This window comes from Anarhichas minor, unplaced genomic scaffold, assembly GCF_050575085.1.
Source record: "Anarhichas minor isolate MPS153535 unplaced genomic scaffold, ASM5057508v1 ptg000020l, whole genome shotgun sequence".
Classification (NCBI taxonomy): Eukaryota; Metazoa; Chordata; class Actinopteri; order Perciformes; family Anarhichadidae; genus Anarhichas; species Anarhichas minor.
In genome coordinates, this window is record NW_027466466.1 from 3,573,893 (window position 1) to 3,593,331 (window position 19,439).

The following is a 19,439-nucleotide window of genomic DNA, read 5'->3' on the forward strand; positions in this document are numbered from 1 at the left end:
CTGCCAAGTCACAAAATCAACACGAGACAAGATCCGGCTGACAAGTAAATAATGCTGCAATGTAACACTGATTGAATGATGAAATGCACCACCGGGGCAACTTGTTATTTCACATTTTATTCCCTTTCATTCTCACACATGATGTTTCTCCACATGGAAAACACACACTGTGATGTGCTAAGTCAGTAAGTGTGCGCATTTGATACAGTGAAGAGCAAAAAGGCTTCTTCCCCCAAAAGGAGAGAACATCAGCGTGTTTAGAAGGTCAGTTTCATTAAGATTCAATTGTTTAAGAGTTGCTGTGAAAAAAACGAATGTGGAAACTTTTTCCGAGTGGAAATCGTATTTGAGAGTGTTTTAATCAGACTTCACGCCCTCCTTGATGCGGTTGAGCTCGTAGCACAGGGTCTCGTAGCGGTATGCCATGCGGATCTGGGCCACATTGGTCTTACGGATGTCGTTGCCCTCTGGGCCCTCCTTGAGGTAGTCGTCACCCAGGTAGTGGCTCTTCTCCTGGAACACAGAACAAAAACACAAGCATGTTTTGGTGCGAGCATAAAATCGCCTATATGTGGAACATGATGCTTAAATCTCTTCGATTTATAAACAGCTTGTGCGGTGAAAAGATAGAGGATTTGACAGAAACACGTCTTGAAGTACTATTTTGCACCGACAATGTTTGCCAATGTAAAAAGAAAGACGCGTCTTACAAGCCATTTGTTAAATGTCTTAAAAAAAAAAAAAAAAAAACAGTCAACAAAGCATCACCACATTTAATGGATCACCATGCAGTGTGTGTGTTACCTCATGAGACATGGCGCTCTGCAGAACACTGCTCCTGGAGATCTCACACATGTCGCAGGTACTGAGCTTGAAGACCTGGGCTGCGATGGCGTACTCTTCCATCAGGGGTTCCTGTGGACATAAAGGCCAAGATTTACACTTTGACATTTGGATCACATAGACACAGCTATAGTTCATACAACTCCCATGAACTGTGGAAGGCAGCAATCACCAGAGGTAACTGTGTGCATGCAATTCACATTGTTAAACCGCTATCTGCGTATTCTATATGGCACAATGCTTACAATGCATGTCCATTTGATTGTTCTACTTCATTTCCGTTTGTGTGTGCAGCACATTACTTTTTGTGTACAATCAGAATGCCAAAACTAAAATGCATTCATCTGTAGACCTAATACAATGCTCATTATACGCAGCACAGCGTGCGTCATTGTCTGTGCCCTCCATGTGCTCGGACCTTAGTGTAGTGGAACTGCATGGGGTCGTCGGTGGACAGAGAGACCACCAGGCCCTTCTTGTGGAACTCCAGCAGCGGGTTCTTGGCGTATTCCAGGAACAGGCTGTTGTTGCTGAGAGGGGACATGGCGATGGGGATCTGGGTCAGGAAGTACAGGTACTGCAGCACAGGACTCTGGGGGATTGATAGATTGATAGTTCAGTCAACTTATGATATTATTTGTCAAGGACTGGCTTTGTTTTGTTTTTTAAGATAAAGCAAGCAGAATGATCAAATGTACATGAATGCAGATATCCCCTTTCAAACTTGCTCTTCTAAGAAAACTTGAAACCAGACAGTTAAAGGTTGTTGCCGTAACAGCAATTAATACAGATAAGGCATGGAGAGCAGTGCAGCGTATCACAGAAGATCTCAGGATAACGCCCACTTAGATACAGATTTCAAACATTGAGCAGTAAAAGGGTATTTCTTACCTCTGGGACCAGTTTGAGAGTGGGGTCTTTTTGCCCTTTAATCAGACAGGAAAAAACGATATATCTAGAAAGGACATCTTTTGGTACTTACAGATAAAAAAATTATATCAAGATAAAATTATGTTTTTTTTAATTGGAATTAATGCCTCCGGTGTATTATTCTGCATGCAGGAAATGGGCCAGAAATTGGAGAGGGAACTGGGGTGTAGAAGTGACAGAAGATGTGTTAGAAGATTATTGGAACAATACAATAAAGTCACCATAAGTCTGATAATGACCTGTGTAAAAGCCAGAACATGTTGGGAACTGAGCTCAAATTCAATCCAGTGTCCTCCTTCCTATAGCATGCACATCGCCAACGTACATCACAGAAGATATTCTGTGGAAGGAAGAATATATAACATCAATGGATCTCCTGTCAGGTTTTCACAATCTCTACTGGGTATGATGACGCTAAGAATGGAACATAAACACCGACTTGTCTGATGCTTTTTTTTGATAAATGAGAAAACCCTTTCTAGAATATTTTGTTGTGAATGTATCTGCCATTCTACTAGGGTTAATTGTTTGAAGTAAGTTGCCACTGTATCGCCATAACTGAGGTGTGCCTGTATAGAACGGTGATATCGTATATGCAGAGATGTGTTTTAATTCTCTTCTTTTCATTATTCAATTTCATATTTCATTTTCAATTTGTTATCGGCACATTTAAAATGTACTTCACCTGCTTTCATGTATTTTTTGTGTCTTCCTTTTGTTCAATGAAACATTGACAACAAATTATGGAAACACATTTCGGAAAAATAATTGTGCAGTAGCTCTCCTGTAGGCTATAGTATAGCGCAATACCTAGAACCCTTGTGGTTCCTTTGCAGAGCTGAAGTCTAGAACTGGTGCCCGATCATGTGTGAGTGAGTGTATGAGTGCTGCTGAATTTAAGTGCTGATTCACAGCCGTTGAAGAGAGCACTGACCTTCTTGAGGTTGAGGCCGTGAGAGATGTTGTCAGCAGTCATGAAGGCAGCCAGCAGATGGGTGATGGCACCGGCCTCACCGCAGTGAGGCCTGAACGTGAACGTGTTCATGCCCCTCTGTCTGGAAAGCAGACAATAAACAAGTATTAAACTATGAACAGATGTTCTCAGAGGAACTTGTTTTCCTGTTATCGTCAAGCACTGAGGAGAAGATGAGATATAAAACAATGAGGGGAAAGTCGAAGAGATATGAACACAAAATGGCAGGAATCTCTCATTAAAAAAACTGAAAGCATTAAATAATTATTAGTGTACTGGCTCACACTAAAAAAGACAAAACTGTGTCAACGGACACCAAGCTACTGACCTGCGGAGCTGGTTGAGCACAGTGATGTTGGCATACATGTAGTAGATGTAGTAGGTGTAGGAGGGGTTTTTGACGATGTCCCACTCCTCTGGTTTGGGGCTCTTGATGGAGAACATGTGACCACTGTGCTTGGACTCATCGTCCACGCTGTCGAAACCTGTCACCTACACACCAGGTGGCAAAAAGGTTGATTACACAGGTAACAGATAGGATTTGTTATCTTGTTGTGTCTGAGCCGTTATGATCATCCCAGTTATGAATGCAATCATGCAATTGGTTGCGTGTGTGAGTGAGTGCGGAGTGACCTCCGTGTGACCTCCGGAGTGACCTCCGTGTCTGTCCACGGTTTATCTCGGGTTCTGCTGCAGCAAACTGCTTAATATTTTGGGTGTCCAGTTATGGCTGCATGCTCAAGGACCTTTCGTAGTTGAGGTGACTCATACTTTCTCAAAACTCCTTTTATTACCTGTTTTATACTGCCATTGCTCTTAACCGGCCCAAGGCCAGTAGGGGCCACGGGTGATGACACAGCTGAGTGGCTATCCAACCCCCAATCCGCCACTCTGCGCCCACAGTGAGGAGATAACAGTTTGCGGTGTGTTTGGCTAACAGCTAACAGAACGAGTTCACACACTGCTATACCTCTCCGCAACCAAACGGCTGCTAAGCAGGCAGACAGCTTGGCGAGTTTCATTTGTTTTTTGTGAGGATTGTGCGACGTGTCTTATCTGCACTCTACTGAGTGCAGCTTTGCAGTTGTGACTTTTTCTGACTCACATGCTGGAGGAAGATGCTGAGGTCTGGGTTGGACTGTGGGTCGATGGTGGACTGGAACACTGGAAGGAAAATGTTCTCCAGCATCTTGCCAAAGTGGGGCACAAAGTCCTTGGCTCTGAAGATGTCACTAAGATAGAAGAGGAGAAAAAAACAAAAACATTTAAATATGAATTCTGGCCATCTTTCACACCTTTTGAGCCTTTTTTTTCAAGCTCACGGGGGATTAAAAATAGATTTTTCTTTAATATCATATCCTAGGCAAATTAGGATCTATGATCTATCCACAAGGATACATTGTTCTCCATCTGTCTCACAGTTTGCATAAAGAAAGAATCAAGATATGAACACTTACTATATCCTGGGTATTTGAATCATCCATTTGAGGTGTGGGGAGAAGACTCTGTGCTTGACGAACCAGCTGGAGAGCTTGCTCCACTCGGTGGGGTTGCTGCCGTAGATGGACAGACGAGGCTCAGCATACTGGTACTTGGCGTCCTCCAGGTCATTGGCTACTTCCTGGTTTACACAAAGGTCAAACGGACAGAAATATGGATTATTTCATTATTAAAACCTATTTTTTAAAGAACTGTTCTTCTGTGATGTTTCTTATCCATTCTTTGCACAGAGAAACTGACCTTGATGATGGTGGCAAAGTACTCTCCCCCGATGTGGTTCTCCGTCTTCATGTACAGGTCACGCAGCTCACTGGCTCCTACAGGGTTGTACTTGGCGTTGAACTTATCGAAACGCTGGAAGGTTTGTCTTCCCTTCAGAGAAACAACAAAGAGACAAGAAAACAGATTTAGACTAAAGGGATGGGAACAATAGGATTGATCTATTCATAATGCAAATTTTGCATAAGAAAATTTGGATGTTTACTTTAAGAAGTAGTTATCCAAATAGAGTGAATAAGGAAATACAATTTTAAAGAGTTAGTGTGTGTTTAGTTTCGTGTAATGTTTAAATTGTGCCTTTTTGAAGCAATACATGTATTATATTGTCTACCACTATGTATACAATCCTTTCATTTGAACAAATTACAACAAAATAACTGTGATTTTAAAAAATGAAACCATGTTCTCAGCAAATTTTTGATATCTAAAAACGTCTCATTAGGTTTACTCAAGAAGAAAATCAATACTGTTAAATACTTAGATGCTTTCTAACACATGCAGTCAGAGAACTGCAACTTTGCTTTTCATATCTAAAGCCACCAATGTTCCAAGTGTGTAACGTACAGCGTGCACATCCAGGGAGTCCACAGTGAGGTCATAAGGATGCAGGTGAAGGGACTCGAAGAGCTCCTTCATGGTGACCTCCCTCCCTCCGATTTTGTGCACAATGCGTTCAGCGTCCACGCGGTAAGACCTCTTGATGAAGCGCAGCAGGTGCTTCTGGTTCATGCAGGCGGCGGCGTGGATGTGGGTGTCCACCTGGAGAGGCAGGGAGATGATAAGGGTGTGGATCACTGAGGTTTGGGGTTTCATGTGGTGTGTAATAACTCTGCTTGGTAACAAGAGGGAGCTAAAGACACACAAACACACACACACTCTCACTCGGTGAATGGCAAACGTAAGCGGGGACGACAACAAACTAAGTGGGATTTTAATCAAAATGTAAAGAATCTCCTCATTTATGTAAACTTGAATACATTTGAAATAGAGATGACAACCCCAATTTTTTGACACTTGAATTATTGATTTCAATGCGTTCTGTGTGAACATAAAGTGTGTTTTGTGTGCCACATAAACACAAGTCAATTTAAAGATTTTTAGATCAGTCAGTGGAGGAAGAATGCAATGATTCCACTTCATTTTACAGTCTCCCCTCATATAAAACCCAGACTTTGTGGGCACTTCACTTCATTTGTTCCAAGTTATTTGTCCTGCTTTTATGTTTTAAAGCTAAATTAGAAGAAGTGTGCACGCTAAAGGCTTTTCATGGCTACCTTCCTGCAGTTGTAGAAGTCCCTGTGGGGGTTCATCTTCAGCTCCTTCATCTCCTCCATCTCATTCAGCATCTCATGCACATTGAACTTGGACATTAGGAACTTCAGACGACGGTGAGTGTAGGTCTTACTGCGAAACAAAAGAGAAGCAGTTTAACTCATGAACTGCACTGTTAGGGGCTGCTAAACAGCAGATTGACGGATTTCATGTTTAATTCAAGTGTGAAAAATGAAAATGTTGATTTGAAGCTTATTGTTATTGTATGTTATTTTGTTGGGAACCTGTCCTGCACCCTGTGCGGATCCCCACAACCACACACTGAGAACTTGTGATAAATTACATTCGCTAAACCCTGGGGGTCATCTACAACATGACATCACTTTTAAAGACCTGAGGAAACCATGGAGAAAACCAAGATCTTTTAATTCTAAAGTTCAAACCAGAGCAATCAACATAATTTCAAAGGACTCACGTGGGGCCCTGTGCAATGAGAGCAATGAGGAAGTTCATGTCGTCGATGAAGGTGGCGTAGTCGGGGCAGGGCAGGTCTTTGGGCTGATGTTTGTCTGCGGCTGCGGCGTCGTTGTACACGCAGATGACGCCGTCCTTCATGCGAGCAACATATCCCAGATTCTTTGGCAGGTTCTTGGTGTCAAAGGGGTCTTCCCCGTTCTTTGGAGGCGCTGTGAAGTCTGATGGACGGACGTAAATGCAAATCAATCAACTGGTACAGAAAACGTCTCACACGAGCTGCCTCCACTCCTTCTCTCCTCACCTGGCTGCACCTGATCTTCGATTTTGAAGCTCTCCCCCTCGATATCGCGCAGGTACTCGGAGGTCGTCCGTGGGTAGCGCTGGTAGGCCAGCCTCATGTACTTCTCCCTGATGGTCAAGGCGCGGTACAGACCCTTGCAGGACAGCTCAAAGTCGTCCATGGTCACCTGATTGGCAGATGCAAGAGATGTTACAGATTTTACAGTTACTAATAAAATAAATCAAATTGTAGCCTTATGACATGTGGCTATGTCAACATCTGAAGCATTCCTTTAGAAAACAAGATGAACTGTTAGCTATCCACTCAAAAAGACTTAAAACTAAATTGAACTAAAGATTTTATATTTGTTTGATGGGAGGTGAGGGCTTGATTGATAAATTGATTTGAAAATATGCTTTAAGCTGGTAAAGTCAACTGTTTTCTTTGCAAAACATTTGAGTCGGCTTAAGCAGAAATATCAATCAGTTCCTCCAAAGTGTTTCAAGCCCTGTAAATGTCAAACCCGCAGTCGTGCGAGCTAAACACCGGGCCTGCTCTCAGCTGAGCTCCATTCATGGGCCTCTGCTAGTGAGGTCACTGACCCGCAGACACATATACTCAGTGAAATCGAAGTCTGCATCCATGTCAACTTGACCCAAGTCTAGTTTAGGTTGCTTTCGCAGCATGCAGTAAATAAAGGGGTAAAGACTTCAACTACTACTGCTGTTACACTGTAAAAGATCATACGGGACTTCACTGAAATCAACTAATATTGTATCGTTAACTAAGCTGAGCTAACTGGCTGCTGGCTGTCGGAGCCTTTTATTGAACGGATAGACGTGAACGTGTAATCAACCATTTAATACATGTATTTCAAAAAAAGTATTCCTTTAAGTCAAAATTTCTTGTTCGATTTGAAATTATTATTGAATGAATGTTTGCTTGACTGTTCACTAAACTGACCAAATTAAGTTTCTAAAGGTAGTGGTTAGCATATTAGCAAACAAAGTTAGGGGAAAGGTTACATGATGGAAACTTGTTTGTCGGTTTATACATGTAAAGTCGCATTCACTGGTAATAATGAAATGCATCCCGTGCATTTAATAACTTTTTTCCCCTTAAGTCAAGGGAATGTAATAAGGAGAATAATGAAAACAAATACTGAAGTTTACTTTTTCAGGCAAAAATGGAGCTCAAAATGTTTTACAACCAGGCAATAAGAGTGTTGCAGGAATGAGTCCTATAACCTGCAAATAGGTTCGCATTTTTGGACTTCCGAGTCTCGAGGTCAATGGCTTTTTGTTAGATGCCTGAAATAAGGTCTGTAGTTAACACAAGCTATTTTTAAATATTATTTTATAGGAACACAGCAACTGTTTTTTGTCGTTGTCACCCCTTGAACATAACACAACAGTAAGGACTAACCTCCGGGTTGGCCTAACAAAACCCCTCACATCACCTCATCAGCACTCTATGAGTTTGATTACTAGTGACTTTACATCAAGGATTATTCTTTATGAGTAAAAAAGGTGGGTGTTCTAAAAATATGAAGGCAAACAAAAGCACTTCGCCAGTGAATTTGAATGGGATCAAATGAAAATAAACAGTACCCCAGAGGCGTAGTCTCCGATGATGGCCACTCTCTGGAAGTCCGGTACTTCCAGGTAGGTGGGCGTGTCCACCTCCACTGACACTACAGAGGCAGCAGCAGCCACGTGGGTAGCGGCCACAGGCACGGCCATGGTGCGGCAGCGCTGGCGTCTCTTGCTGTGGATAAGGAGAGGTGAGTTAAGTGGTTTGCCATTAAGACAAAATGCAAATGTGAAACCTCCAAATATCGTATTTCCTCACCGTGTATTGACATCATTTTGCTGCACCACAAGCACAAACTGACAACACGTAATCTCCCGCCTCACCGTTTCTCAGCATCGTCCTCATTGTGTAGATGGTGGGCCATCTCTTGGTGCATGATGGGACAGTCCTCAGCCACATCAAACATAGAGATCTCATCGCGGACGTCCTCGGCTTTGGTCTCCGACGCAAAGACCTGCTCCGCGAAGGCCCGCATTTTATCATCGGTCTCTGTCGGGCACAGCAATGGTTCGTTGTGTTAATAACAGAGCTCGGCATTCTGCTCCCGTCACACCATGCAGCCACAAACACAACTTCTTGACCGCTAATCTATGCGGCATGAACATGACTGCAGAATGATGTAGATTCATGATGAATGAACGGTGCACACAACATCATTTTACATCATCTATGTCGTAAAAGGGCGCGTACATTACCCAGCCGGATGTTTGCAGACTCATGCGTTGTGCACATGACCAAAGACTGACTCAGTCAAAGTCTCACCTCCAGTTTGGTCCCATGCACATAGAGGAGCACTGGCACGGACACAAGATGGTTCAGCCTTTTTAAATGTATGTTTTTAACTCCAGATCATCTCTCACTGCATATGTAGGTTGTTGTTATTTGACAAAATAATGACAGGTAAAAAGAGTCATGGTGCAAAATGACTGGAGTTATGAACCAAGCTATATGAACAACAGTTCTCCAACAAGCGTTCAAGTCTCAAAAAGCAACGCAATGACAATACACGGCATGAGTGGCATTACCTGATGCCCATCAGTCTGTAGATCAAACTATACTTCTTACATGCACTTTGTAGCCAAGAGCCAAGGCGTTACATCTCCAGTATGGCACATGTGATGAAAGCTACTTGGGGTTCTACGTCTCACCCTCCATACTTACTCTGTTGACCTGGTTGTGCCCAGCAACAAAGTAGAGCCGCCCGAAGTAAAACCCAAAAAAGATAGTGTTAGAAAAGAGTTGGTTAGAAAGGTGATGTGCAAACCAAAACAATTACTGTGTTTTAAAGTATATCAGTAACAAATCGTTTGCCGTAGTTATGAATACATAACATTTTAGGCAGAGAGACCTAATATATATCAGTTATAACCAAAATATAGAGATTAAGACACATGCAATAGTAAATTCTGAGGATATGAGCAATGGAATGAGACATTGGACACTTTATGGTAAATGGAGAAGTGGGATTAGGGTAAACATACACTTTGAGGATACATAATGGAGAGGACACATGACTGTTAAATTCACAGTTACTTTTGAAGGAACAGCAGCAGGACACAGCAGTGGGAACTGCATCTTCAGGACACATGCAGAGAGGATTCGGCGGTCTCCGCGCTCCCAGGGGAGCGACGCCTTTAGATACTAATGTCCAGGATTCCATTCCTGCACCGCTATCATTTCTGAACATCTCGTCATGCACGCGAAGATGCGTTTCACGTTGTCTCCCTGGCATCGCCTCGGTGGTTCAAACAAGTCTGAAGGTCAATTAAGTCTTGTTTGTGCGCTGCTTTGTGAACCGATAAGCATTCCCGTGGTGGAAGGAGTCGCTGAGCTACCTGGGAAAAATCATTTATTGATATAACTGTTCACATTCACTTCCAGTGAACGGATATTGAATGTGAACAATAGATTAATAAATGGTGTCCATTTCCACCGTACGGCATTGTGTTCCATTTCGTATAGAATAGACATTCGTTTACCAAGATCCCTGGTTGTCTAAGTCGCTGAGTTTTCTGTGATTTTGGGAAACTGGCCCTTTAAGACTCATCTGAACCTGGTCAGTTTCGTCGCTGACCTTTCATTTGTTGTCCGGCAGATCGTAAAAAACGGTGTGAAATCCCAGCCGTCACGTCAGATTATGCTTTCTCATCAAGCACAGTCTGCACCAACACCTGCCAAATCATTACAACCACCAAGCTCTTCAGACAGCCGATGGTTAACTCTTAACTCTTAACTCTTAACGGCATAATGTGTCATCATACTTGCCAGATGCCCAGAGCCCGGTGGAGGTTAGCCTATAATTAGCAGCTATTACAACAGCATTTAAAATAGTAGTAATGAAGTAATGAAAGAGATTTTCATACTGGCGATGAACTAAAAGAAGGGACACTAAAAACTGAAGCACAAATTAAGAATGACCTGATCTCTTGTTACACTTGAAGTCAGAGAATCAGCTGGCAAATCACATCCATAAGACACCCTCTCTTGTAATTTTAACATCTGATAATCACTTACTCCCTATACACTCTGCTCTGATATACAACCGTGGAGTTTCATGATATGAATTTAAATTGTTTGCAATTGAGCTCAAGAAATGTATTTTGTCGTTGGAATCACACAGATCACAAAGGTAACACACATTTAAAAGAATCATCACCTTGTGATCACTGTTTACTATCCAATACAGACTTCATATTGGAACTATATGCATTTTAACCCCAATGAACCCGTCATTAAAGCTGTCAGTGCCATCCACTAAAGTGACAATGTAACACTGCAAACATTTGGGAATTTACTACCTAAACAGCTGTTGATATTACACAGTAAGAGGTGTGAACCCTGTATGCATTCAAGGCATATTTGCGAAGTCTTTGGAGTTCTCGCTTCCATTCTTTCCATACATCTCAACGATCAGACATGAGGGTGGCGTTATGACAGAAAGGTCAAGTTCTTTTTTTCATGTGTTCGCCAAAAAACGTTCCATGGAAAAGCGTGACAAAAATGAAAATGATTACACTTTAAGTGAAGGCTTCCACGGTTCGTTTTTATAGTCATGCTGCAACATGAAATATTGAAAACACTACAGATGAGAGTGCATGTTCAACCCCAGAGTCCTTCTGCCCATACTTACCTGGCGCTAAGACTTTCGGCATGGTGACGCTCTCCTGCTGAAACGCTCCCTGAGGACTGGTAAAGGGTGGTCAGCTACTGGACCACTGTAGGAGGGAAGTGAGAAGCCCTGTGCTCGGTCTGTGGAATATTAAGCTCCTTCTGCCCCTCACGTGGAACCTGCTATGCCCACACGGGACACGCCTGGACGTAAAGGAGGGGGAACTCATATGTGTCCAACTCTATTTTTAAAGTTGTGTATGTGCACACGGGACTCCCTGACGGGCACAGTGTGGAGACAAAGAGACGGGTACGGTGGGGGACTTGTATTATATAACACCCTGTGTGGGGCACAAGTGGCTCTGCACATGTCAGGTGGTTTTTTTAGACGGGTGCTCATGTGTTAACACACCTTTCAATCCACTGAAAATGGAAAAGGTTGACAAAATTGTTACTGTGGGTTGAAAACTATTGTTTTGAAAAGTTTTGAAATTATTGACAGGTCATTTTTAATACTCTGTTGATTTAGCAACAAATGGCATTTGAGCACAAGGGGAATGGGCTCTCACCCCATGGTGACTTTGGTCCATTTGAAAACATGCAAATCCCTTAACACGTGATCCTTGCACCTCACATTAGTGATTGAATAAGGTCCGAGTGGTGTTATATTGTTGTTACTTTCCAATAACCTCTAAATAAGAAGGGGATTAGATCCTTTAGAATAGTATTGAGTTAGTCTTTAGACATATTTCTTGACCAGTGAGGAAAATCAAGGCTTGTTTTAATAATTTTACTTGAAGTGCATTTTTTTATAGCAAAGATAAGATTGGAAAATTTGTAGAATTCATGCATGGTAGGTCCAATTATTTTCAGCCTTACAGACCAGATACTATTCTACTATCTAGTTCCCATATGCCATAGCTGCTCTGTGAGGCTGTACTGTGCTTGGAGCTACATGCTAACGTCAGCATGCTAACATGCTCGGAATGACAATGCTAACATGCTGGTGGTAATCAGGTAATAATGCTAACCTTTTTAACCATCTTAGTGTAGCCTGTTAGCGTATCACGTCAGGTTTGCAGGTATTTGGTCATCCATCCAGAACATGTTTGACTAGTTGACTGCACTAGAGGAAAAGTTAGGGGATCACCAATGTGAGTAGGATTTATCTTTGTGGGATGACAAATTTCCTTTTCCATGGCAATCCATCCAATAGTTAATGAGATGTTTCAGTCCGGACCAAAGTGGTAGACCAACCGACCCATGTCGTTAGCATGAGTGGTAATTGTGGCGTGGTAATATCCACCAGGCCTTGTAGACAGGTGGAGGTGACGCCGTTACAAATAAACTTCCCTGAATTAGTATCAATCTCTTATGGTAATCACTGCTGAAAGCAACTTTTCTATAATTTGAAAAAATATACAAACCAAATAACAAGATTTTACAACTGATAACAAGGCTGAGCCAACGTTAACAAACTCAAATATTCAGTATTGGTTGGGCTATATCATATCGAGCCATGCAGAAGGTTTTAGCTTCATTTGTCGTGGTTTTTATATGGCTTTGTTCTCTTCAGATCATTGTAACTTTACATTTGAAAGATTTAACTGCAACTTTTTTTAGGGAATATTCTTTCAATTTCAATTGCTGTTAATCTTTTTTAAAGTAGCTTTTGCTGCTTCGAGCACCTCAAACAAATTTCCGTTCAACTAGCACCTGGCTGGGGGCATAAATCTCTTACATCTTTAATAATTTTGGGTTGTTGATGTCATCGCACAGACTTTGCCATTCACTTGTGTCACAGCTCTGCTTCTCTGTGCAGCTTGAAGACACTTAACAAGCCATCTGTTTTTAGGGAATGTGATCCTAAATGTCAACGTTCCTCTCAGAGTGCAACTACTGAAAGAGATCAAGTTAGACATTGGCAGTCAGTTGAGCCATTCGAAATAAAAATACCAGCCAGCTTTTAGGACATTTTGTGGATCATGTTTATCAGTAAAATACACTTCATAAGCATACTTTTAAAACACTAACATTCCAGCTAAAACTACAGTTTATGGTTTACTGGTGATTAGAACTAAACTGGTGATACAAGCATCAAGAGTTCTGAAACATTATCTTGAACGCTAGAGATGAATTTAATCCTCTCATGTTTTATCTGATGTGCTGTTTGTACAGCATGGGCTCAATAATAAAAAATAAAAAATGGAATGAATTTCCTTTCAACAAATTGTGTTTTTTGACAAATCCGTATCAAGTATCTGATTGGCTGATAACTACAAGTGTTCCTCTGTGTGTGAATTATTTGATGGTACTCTTCCACAGCCTTCGCCAAGTTGTAACATGAATGTGAACTTGAAGGACAAACCATCGAAGGCAAGTGCCAACAAATGCAGAGGCTGACATGAATGAACTGTTCTCCGGGGAATTTCTTTTCTGTGGTCTAGAGAGATCTGACTGATCCTCGCCATGAACCTGAGAGATTATCAGCAGCTGGACGACTGGTTGACATGGGCAAGAGGGAGTCCAAATTTTCCCGTCTCATATTACTCTCATCATCATCACCCGGGCTGTCAGACTCTACCAAATTACAACAGGTGCTCCGCTGTCCAGCTCATAGGTCCGGTTGGCCATGCAGACGATTTCCTGTAGTTTTCACTTCTCTAATTGATTTAAAACGTCATATGATGAGCTAGGAGAAGCAGGAAAACATGCTGTGAACACCAGAATGTAATACATGCAAAATAACCACCTCTATTTATATATCTCCAATATGTAGTTCAAGTTGGTGTCATATGACAATGTTTTGTTTGGTATGAAATATTACTGGTGTCAGGTTAAGTGGTGACTACAGATCCTCTCTGCATGCAGGAAGACATCTGAAACCTGTGCTCCTCCAACAGCCACACAGAGACTTCTGACATAAGACGAAGATCACTGCAGCATTATAGACACGTTGTCTGCAAGTGTGACCTATAGAGTTTATTCTATTTGATTATATGGTCAGTGAAAAGCCAAAAAAAATCCTGACAAAACTAGAAAGCTGCACTCGCAGGTCTCCGTCAGGTGTGTTTGCAATTCCACTGCTATATTGGGGGATTGTATGAATACGGCCCACAATTGGCTCACCCCACGTCTAGACCCAATGAAGTGGTAAAACACACTACATTTAATTTAAAAAACAAGCTGCGATGTACGCAGGCAATCTGCTCAAAGTTGTTATAGAAGAGATGTCATACAATCTTGCCAAAAACAGAAAACTTCAGCTGTCTGCTTGTGTAGCAGCGGCTGAGTTGCGAAGAGGCAGTGTGTGTACTGGCATTTATGTCAGCAGTTAGCCAATCAGATCGAACGGAACAATAAAAGGTAGCTAACAACCAGTGATGTACTCAACCAATGGGCTGTAAGGCGTTGTAAAACACACAGCAGCGATGTATACAAGCAATCAACTTGAAGTCGTTGTAGAATACACTTCATACAATCTTGCCAAAAACGAAATTAAAGGTGAGGCACAGCAGCGCGCTTAGTGGTAGTTCCATTAGCTGTTAGTGGTTAACCAAACACACCGTACGAAACAATAAAAGTGAGCTGCAGACCAGCGGCCGAGAGGTACGCAGCAGAAGTCCATACTGGTATTTCTATTAGCCAAAAACTTTTGTCCCCTCAATGTGGGCGCACGGTAGCAGATTGGGAGTCGGCGATGCACTCAGATATGTCATCACTAGTGGCCCCTACAGGCCCCTGCCGGTTAAGAGTAGTGAGTGATGAGTCAGCAGACAGTCAATGGAAGTATAAAACAGGTAATAAAGGGTGTTTTGAGAAAGTGTGAGTCACCGCAATCGCGAGAGGTTCTTGAGCATGCAGCCATACTGGCCACCCAAAATATTATGCAGTTTGCTGCAGCAGAATGCGAGATTAGCCGTGGACAGACACAGAGGTGCACACTCACTACTCACACACAAACACATGCGATCGATTGCATGATCCTCCTGGTGGAGATAAAAAGATAAATCTCCAACAGTGTCCACTTTAAGTAAAATAGTCTGATATGAAATAGCCCTGATTCTAATAAATATAGCAGTGCAGGGATGACGTATTTTTGCAGGCCAACCCCAGAAGTTAGCATCGCACTGGAGCCCTCGACCAAAATGCCAATGGGACGTCTCCGTTGGATTATTGCTGAAAATAAATTCTGTGGCAAATAAAGTTTATGATACTTACACGTTTTCTTCAGCAGGATAATCTTCACGAATGAGCATCGCTTGCATGATTGTTTTTAAAGTCTAAATGCCATCACCAGGAGTAAAAAGCTGACGTAGGGCTATAAACGAACTAAACCACATGTGAGCACACCCAAACAAAAGCTAAAGGTGGACTTGTCAGCGCTATTTTGCTGACGTGATGACAATCTAGCTTGGTAACCGCCTTTTTAAAGACATGTAAAAGCTTCAAAAACCACGAGTGGGCTATTTAATGACGTATTTTATACTGTAGAAAAAAAAAAACTATTTTAAGCCCGTGTTAACCAGATCCTATTTCAGGCTTCCAACCAAAAAGCCATTAATAAAACTCATCAACTTTGAGAAGAGGGAACCCGAAGTCCAAAAATGTTAACTTATTCATGGCTTTTAGGACTCATTCCTGCAGTACTTCATCACAGTAAGGAATGTGCATATGCTTGATAGTGATGGTCACTGGAGCACAGTTTACAAGTTCAGCGTGTTTACATGTTGGGTTTGGATTGTAATCACACTTCCTGTTTGAAAGATAGAGGAACTACCAGACCTAAACGTGGCAGAACACTGGAGAATGCACGTATACAGGACCCGTTTACTCCACAAAAGGCACTGCCTTCAACGCGTTTGTTTTCTTCAACTGAACTGCGCATTAAAGCGTTACAGCAGCAATCTCATTATAATAGTTTATGAAAAAGAGTTTGCTCATTGGGCTTAAGTTACCTGTAAATGGTGGAGGTAGTGGTGGTGAATTAGTGCGTGCGCGCGAGCGAGAGAGGTGGAATCACACACACAACACTGTCTGATAAATTATAGCTGGTTTAAAGCAAAACTGTGAAACTTTTAAATTAAAAAAAATTAATTAAATATGAATTCTCATTGGAAATGAAACACGCAGTACACTTTGCAGCTACAGCCTCACATGATCTGGTGTAATCATGGTGGATAATGTTGCTTGTGTTAGCAAATATTAGATGTTGCTGTACAACTGACAGCATTGAGTGAGTTTACTGACTTTATGACTTTTCTCTATTTGTACAGCCATCAAGTCCTGAAGGAACACAAAGCTAATTTTAGAAGTCACTGGAAAGACCACACACTCTCACACGGGGGGGGGGGGGGGGTAAACATGGTTGCAAAACAAAACTCAAGTGGTGAAATTTGCCTGAATAACACGACCATGAAGATTTACTTCATACAGCTTCACACTATGTCATGAGAATAAAAAAAGCTTTTTTTCTGTCACACAATTGTATAGAAACAGTGTAATTCAATTTTGCTGTGTTTTTTCGAGCAAAAATAAAAATGATGCAAGATGGGTGGGATCATAAGCCGTCCTCCAGTGGTGGGTGACTTCAGCAATTCTAATTGCTCTTAATTGCTCGAGAGTTCCTCCCGACCAGACCGTTCCCCCAGAGCAGAGCGGTCCAAGCATCTGTACTACACACAGGACAAACATAAATAAAAGGTAGGTGCTTTTAATATTTCCTTTTAAAAGACATTAAAAGTTTATTTTCTGTTAATTTATTGTCAGTATTATGGAGTCACTGTAGTCAGCCAGAAAAATGCTTTAAACTGCCCTCAAGCTCGACCAGCGCATGATGGCCAGACAGATAACGGTGAATGTTAACGGGGGTTGTATCGCTGTCTCCACCACTTACCCTAACATAGAACAAGTGCCCCGCACGTTGTGCCACACATCGACTAAACTTCAATGTCCTTGTTCAAATAACAGATTGGGCTCAATGGAAGTGAAGGTGTTGGTGGACGGTCTCCCACGCGTGGTGTGTGGCGTTACACAGGAAACCACATGTCAAGACATGGTCATAGCGTTGGCTCAAGCCCTGGGTATGTACATCCGTGGCTCTACCTATTAAAAATGATTTATGTTCTGGCATGCTGACAGCCACAGTGTCGTCCTTCTCTGCAGGTCAACCCGGGCGCTACACGTTACAGGAGAAATTTAAAGACTTTGAGCGGTGCATGGCCCCCAACGAATGCCTTCTGGAGACTCTCGAGAAATACGGCGAGCAGGCCAGGGAGGTCCGGCTCACACTGCTCCACAACGGGCCCTCGGCCTGGGATGATATGAGCAGGGCAAAAGTCGGCCGGTACCAGCCCTGCCCGCCATTGAGAAGAAAAGACGCGGGCACCAGAATTCGGCGGTGTAGCGGCTCACTAGGACTGCATCGTCAAAGCTTGCCACCGCTGTCGTGTTCAAGGCAAGAGGCCGAGCAGCAAAAAAAAGAGGACCCGAAGAGGCCGAAAAGAAAGTCTCTGACGCTCATGGAGGAGGCTTGGGAATGGCTGGAGAGTCTGGGCAAAGGGAAGGTGTATAGTACTGCCCGTGACAAGGAAAGCAGTAAGAGGACAGATAAACAGGATCGTAGCTCTTTGGGCGTTTCTCTCACTGTTGACGAAGGTAACTCAGGTCGAAGTAGTAAAAGCAAAGTCAGGAGTCAGAAAAGTCTAAAGTCAGACTTTGATCGTCGAACATCCTGCTGCATGGGAAGTCAGACGAGGGGGAAAGAACGCAAACGCTTAGAGGCTAAATCAAATGTTTTGTCCAGTTCAAACGATGAGACACCGAAAGACAGTCTAAGAGAAACCATAATACATCAACTCAGCCGTCTGCAGGACTTGCAGGTCCAGATAGCAAACACGGACAGACTGATTTTGGAGCTCGAGGAAAAACAGGGGGTTAAAAAAGCCCAGCAGGAAGCCCAGCAGAGGATGGTTGAGGAGGAGACGGAGCAGATCAAGTTCTGGGAGAACGAGTTAAAGGCAGAGGAAGGCTACGAGAAAGATTTGCAACGCCAGTTCCTCGAGATGAGGGAAAACGCCACGGGATGCAAGGCCAAACTGGAGGATTACAAGCGCAAAATGCAGGGGCTCGATTTCTTCCCCGCTCAAGACACCGTTCAAGAAGACTCGAAAGCCGGTGCAAACGCTGCCACGGAGATTTCCGCTATCCCAACTGAGGACCTGAATCGGCAGCAATCTGATGTAGATGTTAGCAGGAAGTTCCCGCCCAGAGAGGACTTGAACCCTCCTCACGCTCGAGTTCCTCCCAGCCAGATAAAGGAGCGACGGCCCACGGGGCCCACCGAGCTGAGGGAGTGGTGGATGCGCTGGGCTCAGGCCCAAGTCCCTCAATCGCAGACTAAAAAGGCGGCGATTCACCGCTCTGAGCTCACCATCTATCTGGGCCGTACCAAGGTCTAGAATCACATGAACAGAGGTCACAAACATGAAGTCAGTGAATATTAGGGATGCTTCACTGCACACCAATTGTATGTGGTAGCGTAAACGTATGTTAGAAGTGCTCCCCTGTGAGTCTAACAGGAAGTGCTTCCATAAAAGAAAATATATAAATAAAACGTTTTTTAAAAGGTTTGCGTCTTTTTTTGTGTCCAGCACTTTTTATATAAACAGAAAACGAAAGAAGATTCACAAACTACATTAAATTTAAATGACATCTGCAGGTATAGGATTCCTCGTCACTGTTTCCAACCCCTGCACCTACAGTTCTGAATTATGGAATATATTGTAGCCTACATGCTACACTCTTACGGAGAGGGAAATCCAAAGCTTCAAGGAGACCGCTTCATCTTTGCATTTTGGGAATTCTGTCCAAAATGAGGGAAAATTAACTTTTTGTAGTCAACTGCCCTGTGTCCTCAAAAACAGCATCACAATTCCATAAAAAAAAAAAAAAATGATACGATGCATTTTACGGTTCTCTGTAACTCAAATAACTGCACGTCTCAAGAGAGCTGGTGCAAGTTTAGAGGGGCGGGACTGAACTGAAAGCGTCCATTGAGCCATTTGTAAATTGTGTTAATGTCCGAGAGCCCCTGTGTTAATGTCACTGAAGCACACTGCTATACATATGCACCTTTGTCTTTTTGTTTTCACTAACAAATTTCTGCAAATGTATTTATTTATG

At 42.7% G+C, this 19,439-nt stretch overlaps 2 protein-coding genes across 2 annotated transcripts; one reads left to right on the forward strand and one right to left on the reverse strand.

Moving 5' to 3' along the window:
* Positions 1–97: 97 nt before the first annotated feature.
* Positions 98–8,646, reverse strand: ampd1 (adenosine monophosphate deaminase 1 (isoform M)). Its single transcript, XM_076095451.1, has 14 exons — positions 8,471–8,646; positions 8,165–8,321; positions 6,576–6,741; positions 6,273–6,492; positions 5,800–5,929; positions 5,090–5,284; positions 4,487–4,618; positions 4,204–4,367; positions 3,852–3,978; positions 3,075–3,238; positions 2,708–2,828; positions 1,262–1,435; positions 805–915; positions 98–513 (listed from the first exon to the last, which is right to left on the reverse strand). The coding sequence occupies exons 1-14, from the start codon at positions 8,620–8,622 to the stop codon at positions 358–360; spliced, it is 2,169 nt and encodes a 722-aa protein (XP_075951566.1). The 5' UTR covers positions 8,623–8,646; the 3' UTR covers positions 98–357.
* An 8,589-nt stretch (positions 8,647–17,235) lies between these two features.
* Positions 17,236–18,715, forward strand: rassf11 (Ras association domain family member 11). Its single transcript, XM_076095554.1, has 2 exons — positions 17,236–17,338; positions 17,421–18,715. Exons 1-2 carry the CDS (start codon positions 17,236–17,238, stop codon positions 18,713–18,715), a joined length of 1,398 nt encoding a protein of 465 aa, XP_075951669.1.
* Positions 18,716–19,439: the final 724 nt, after the last annotated feature.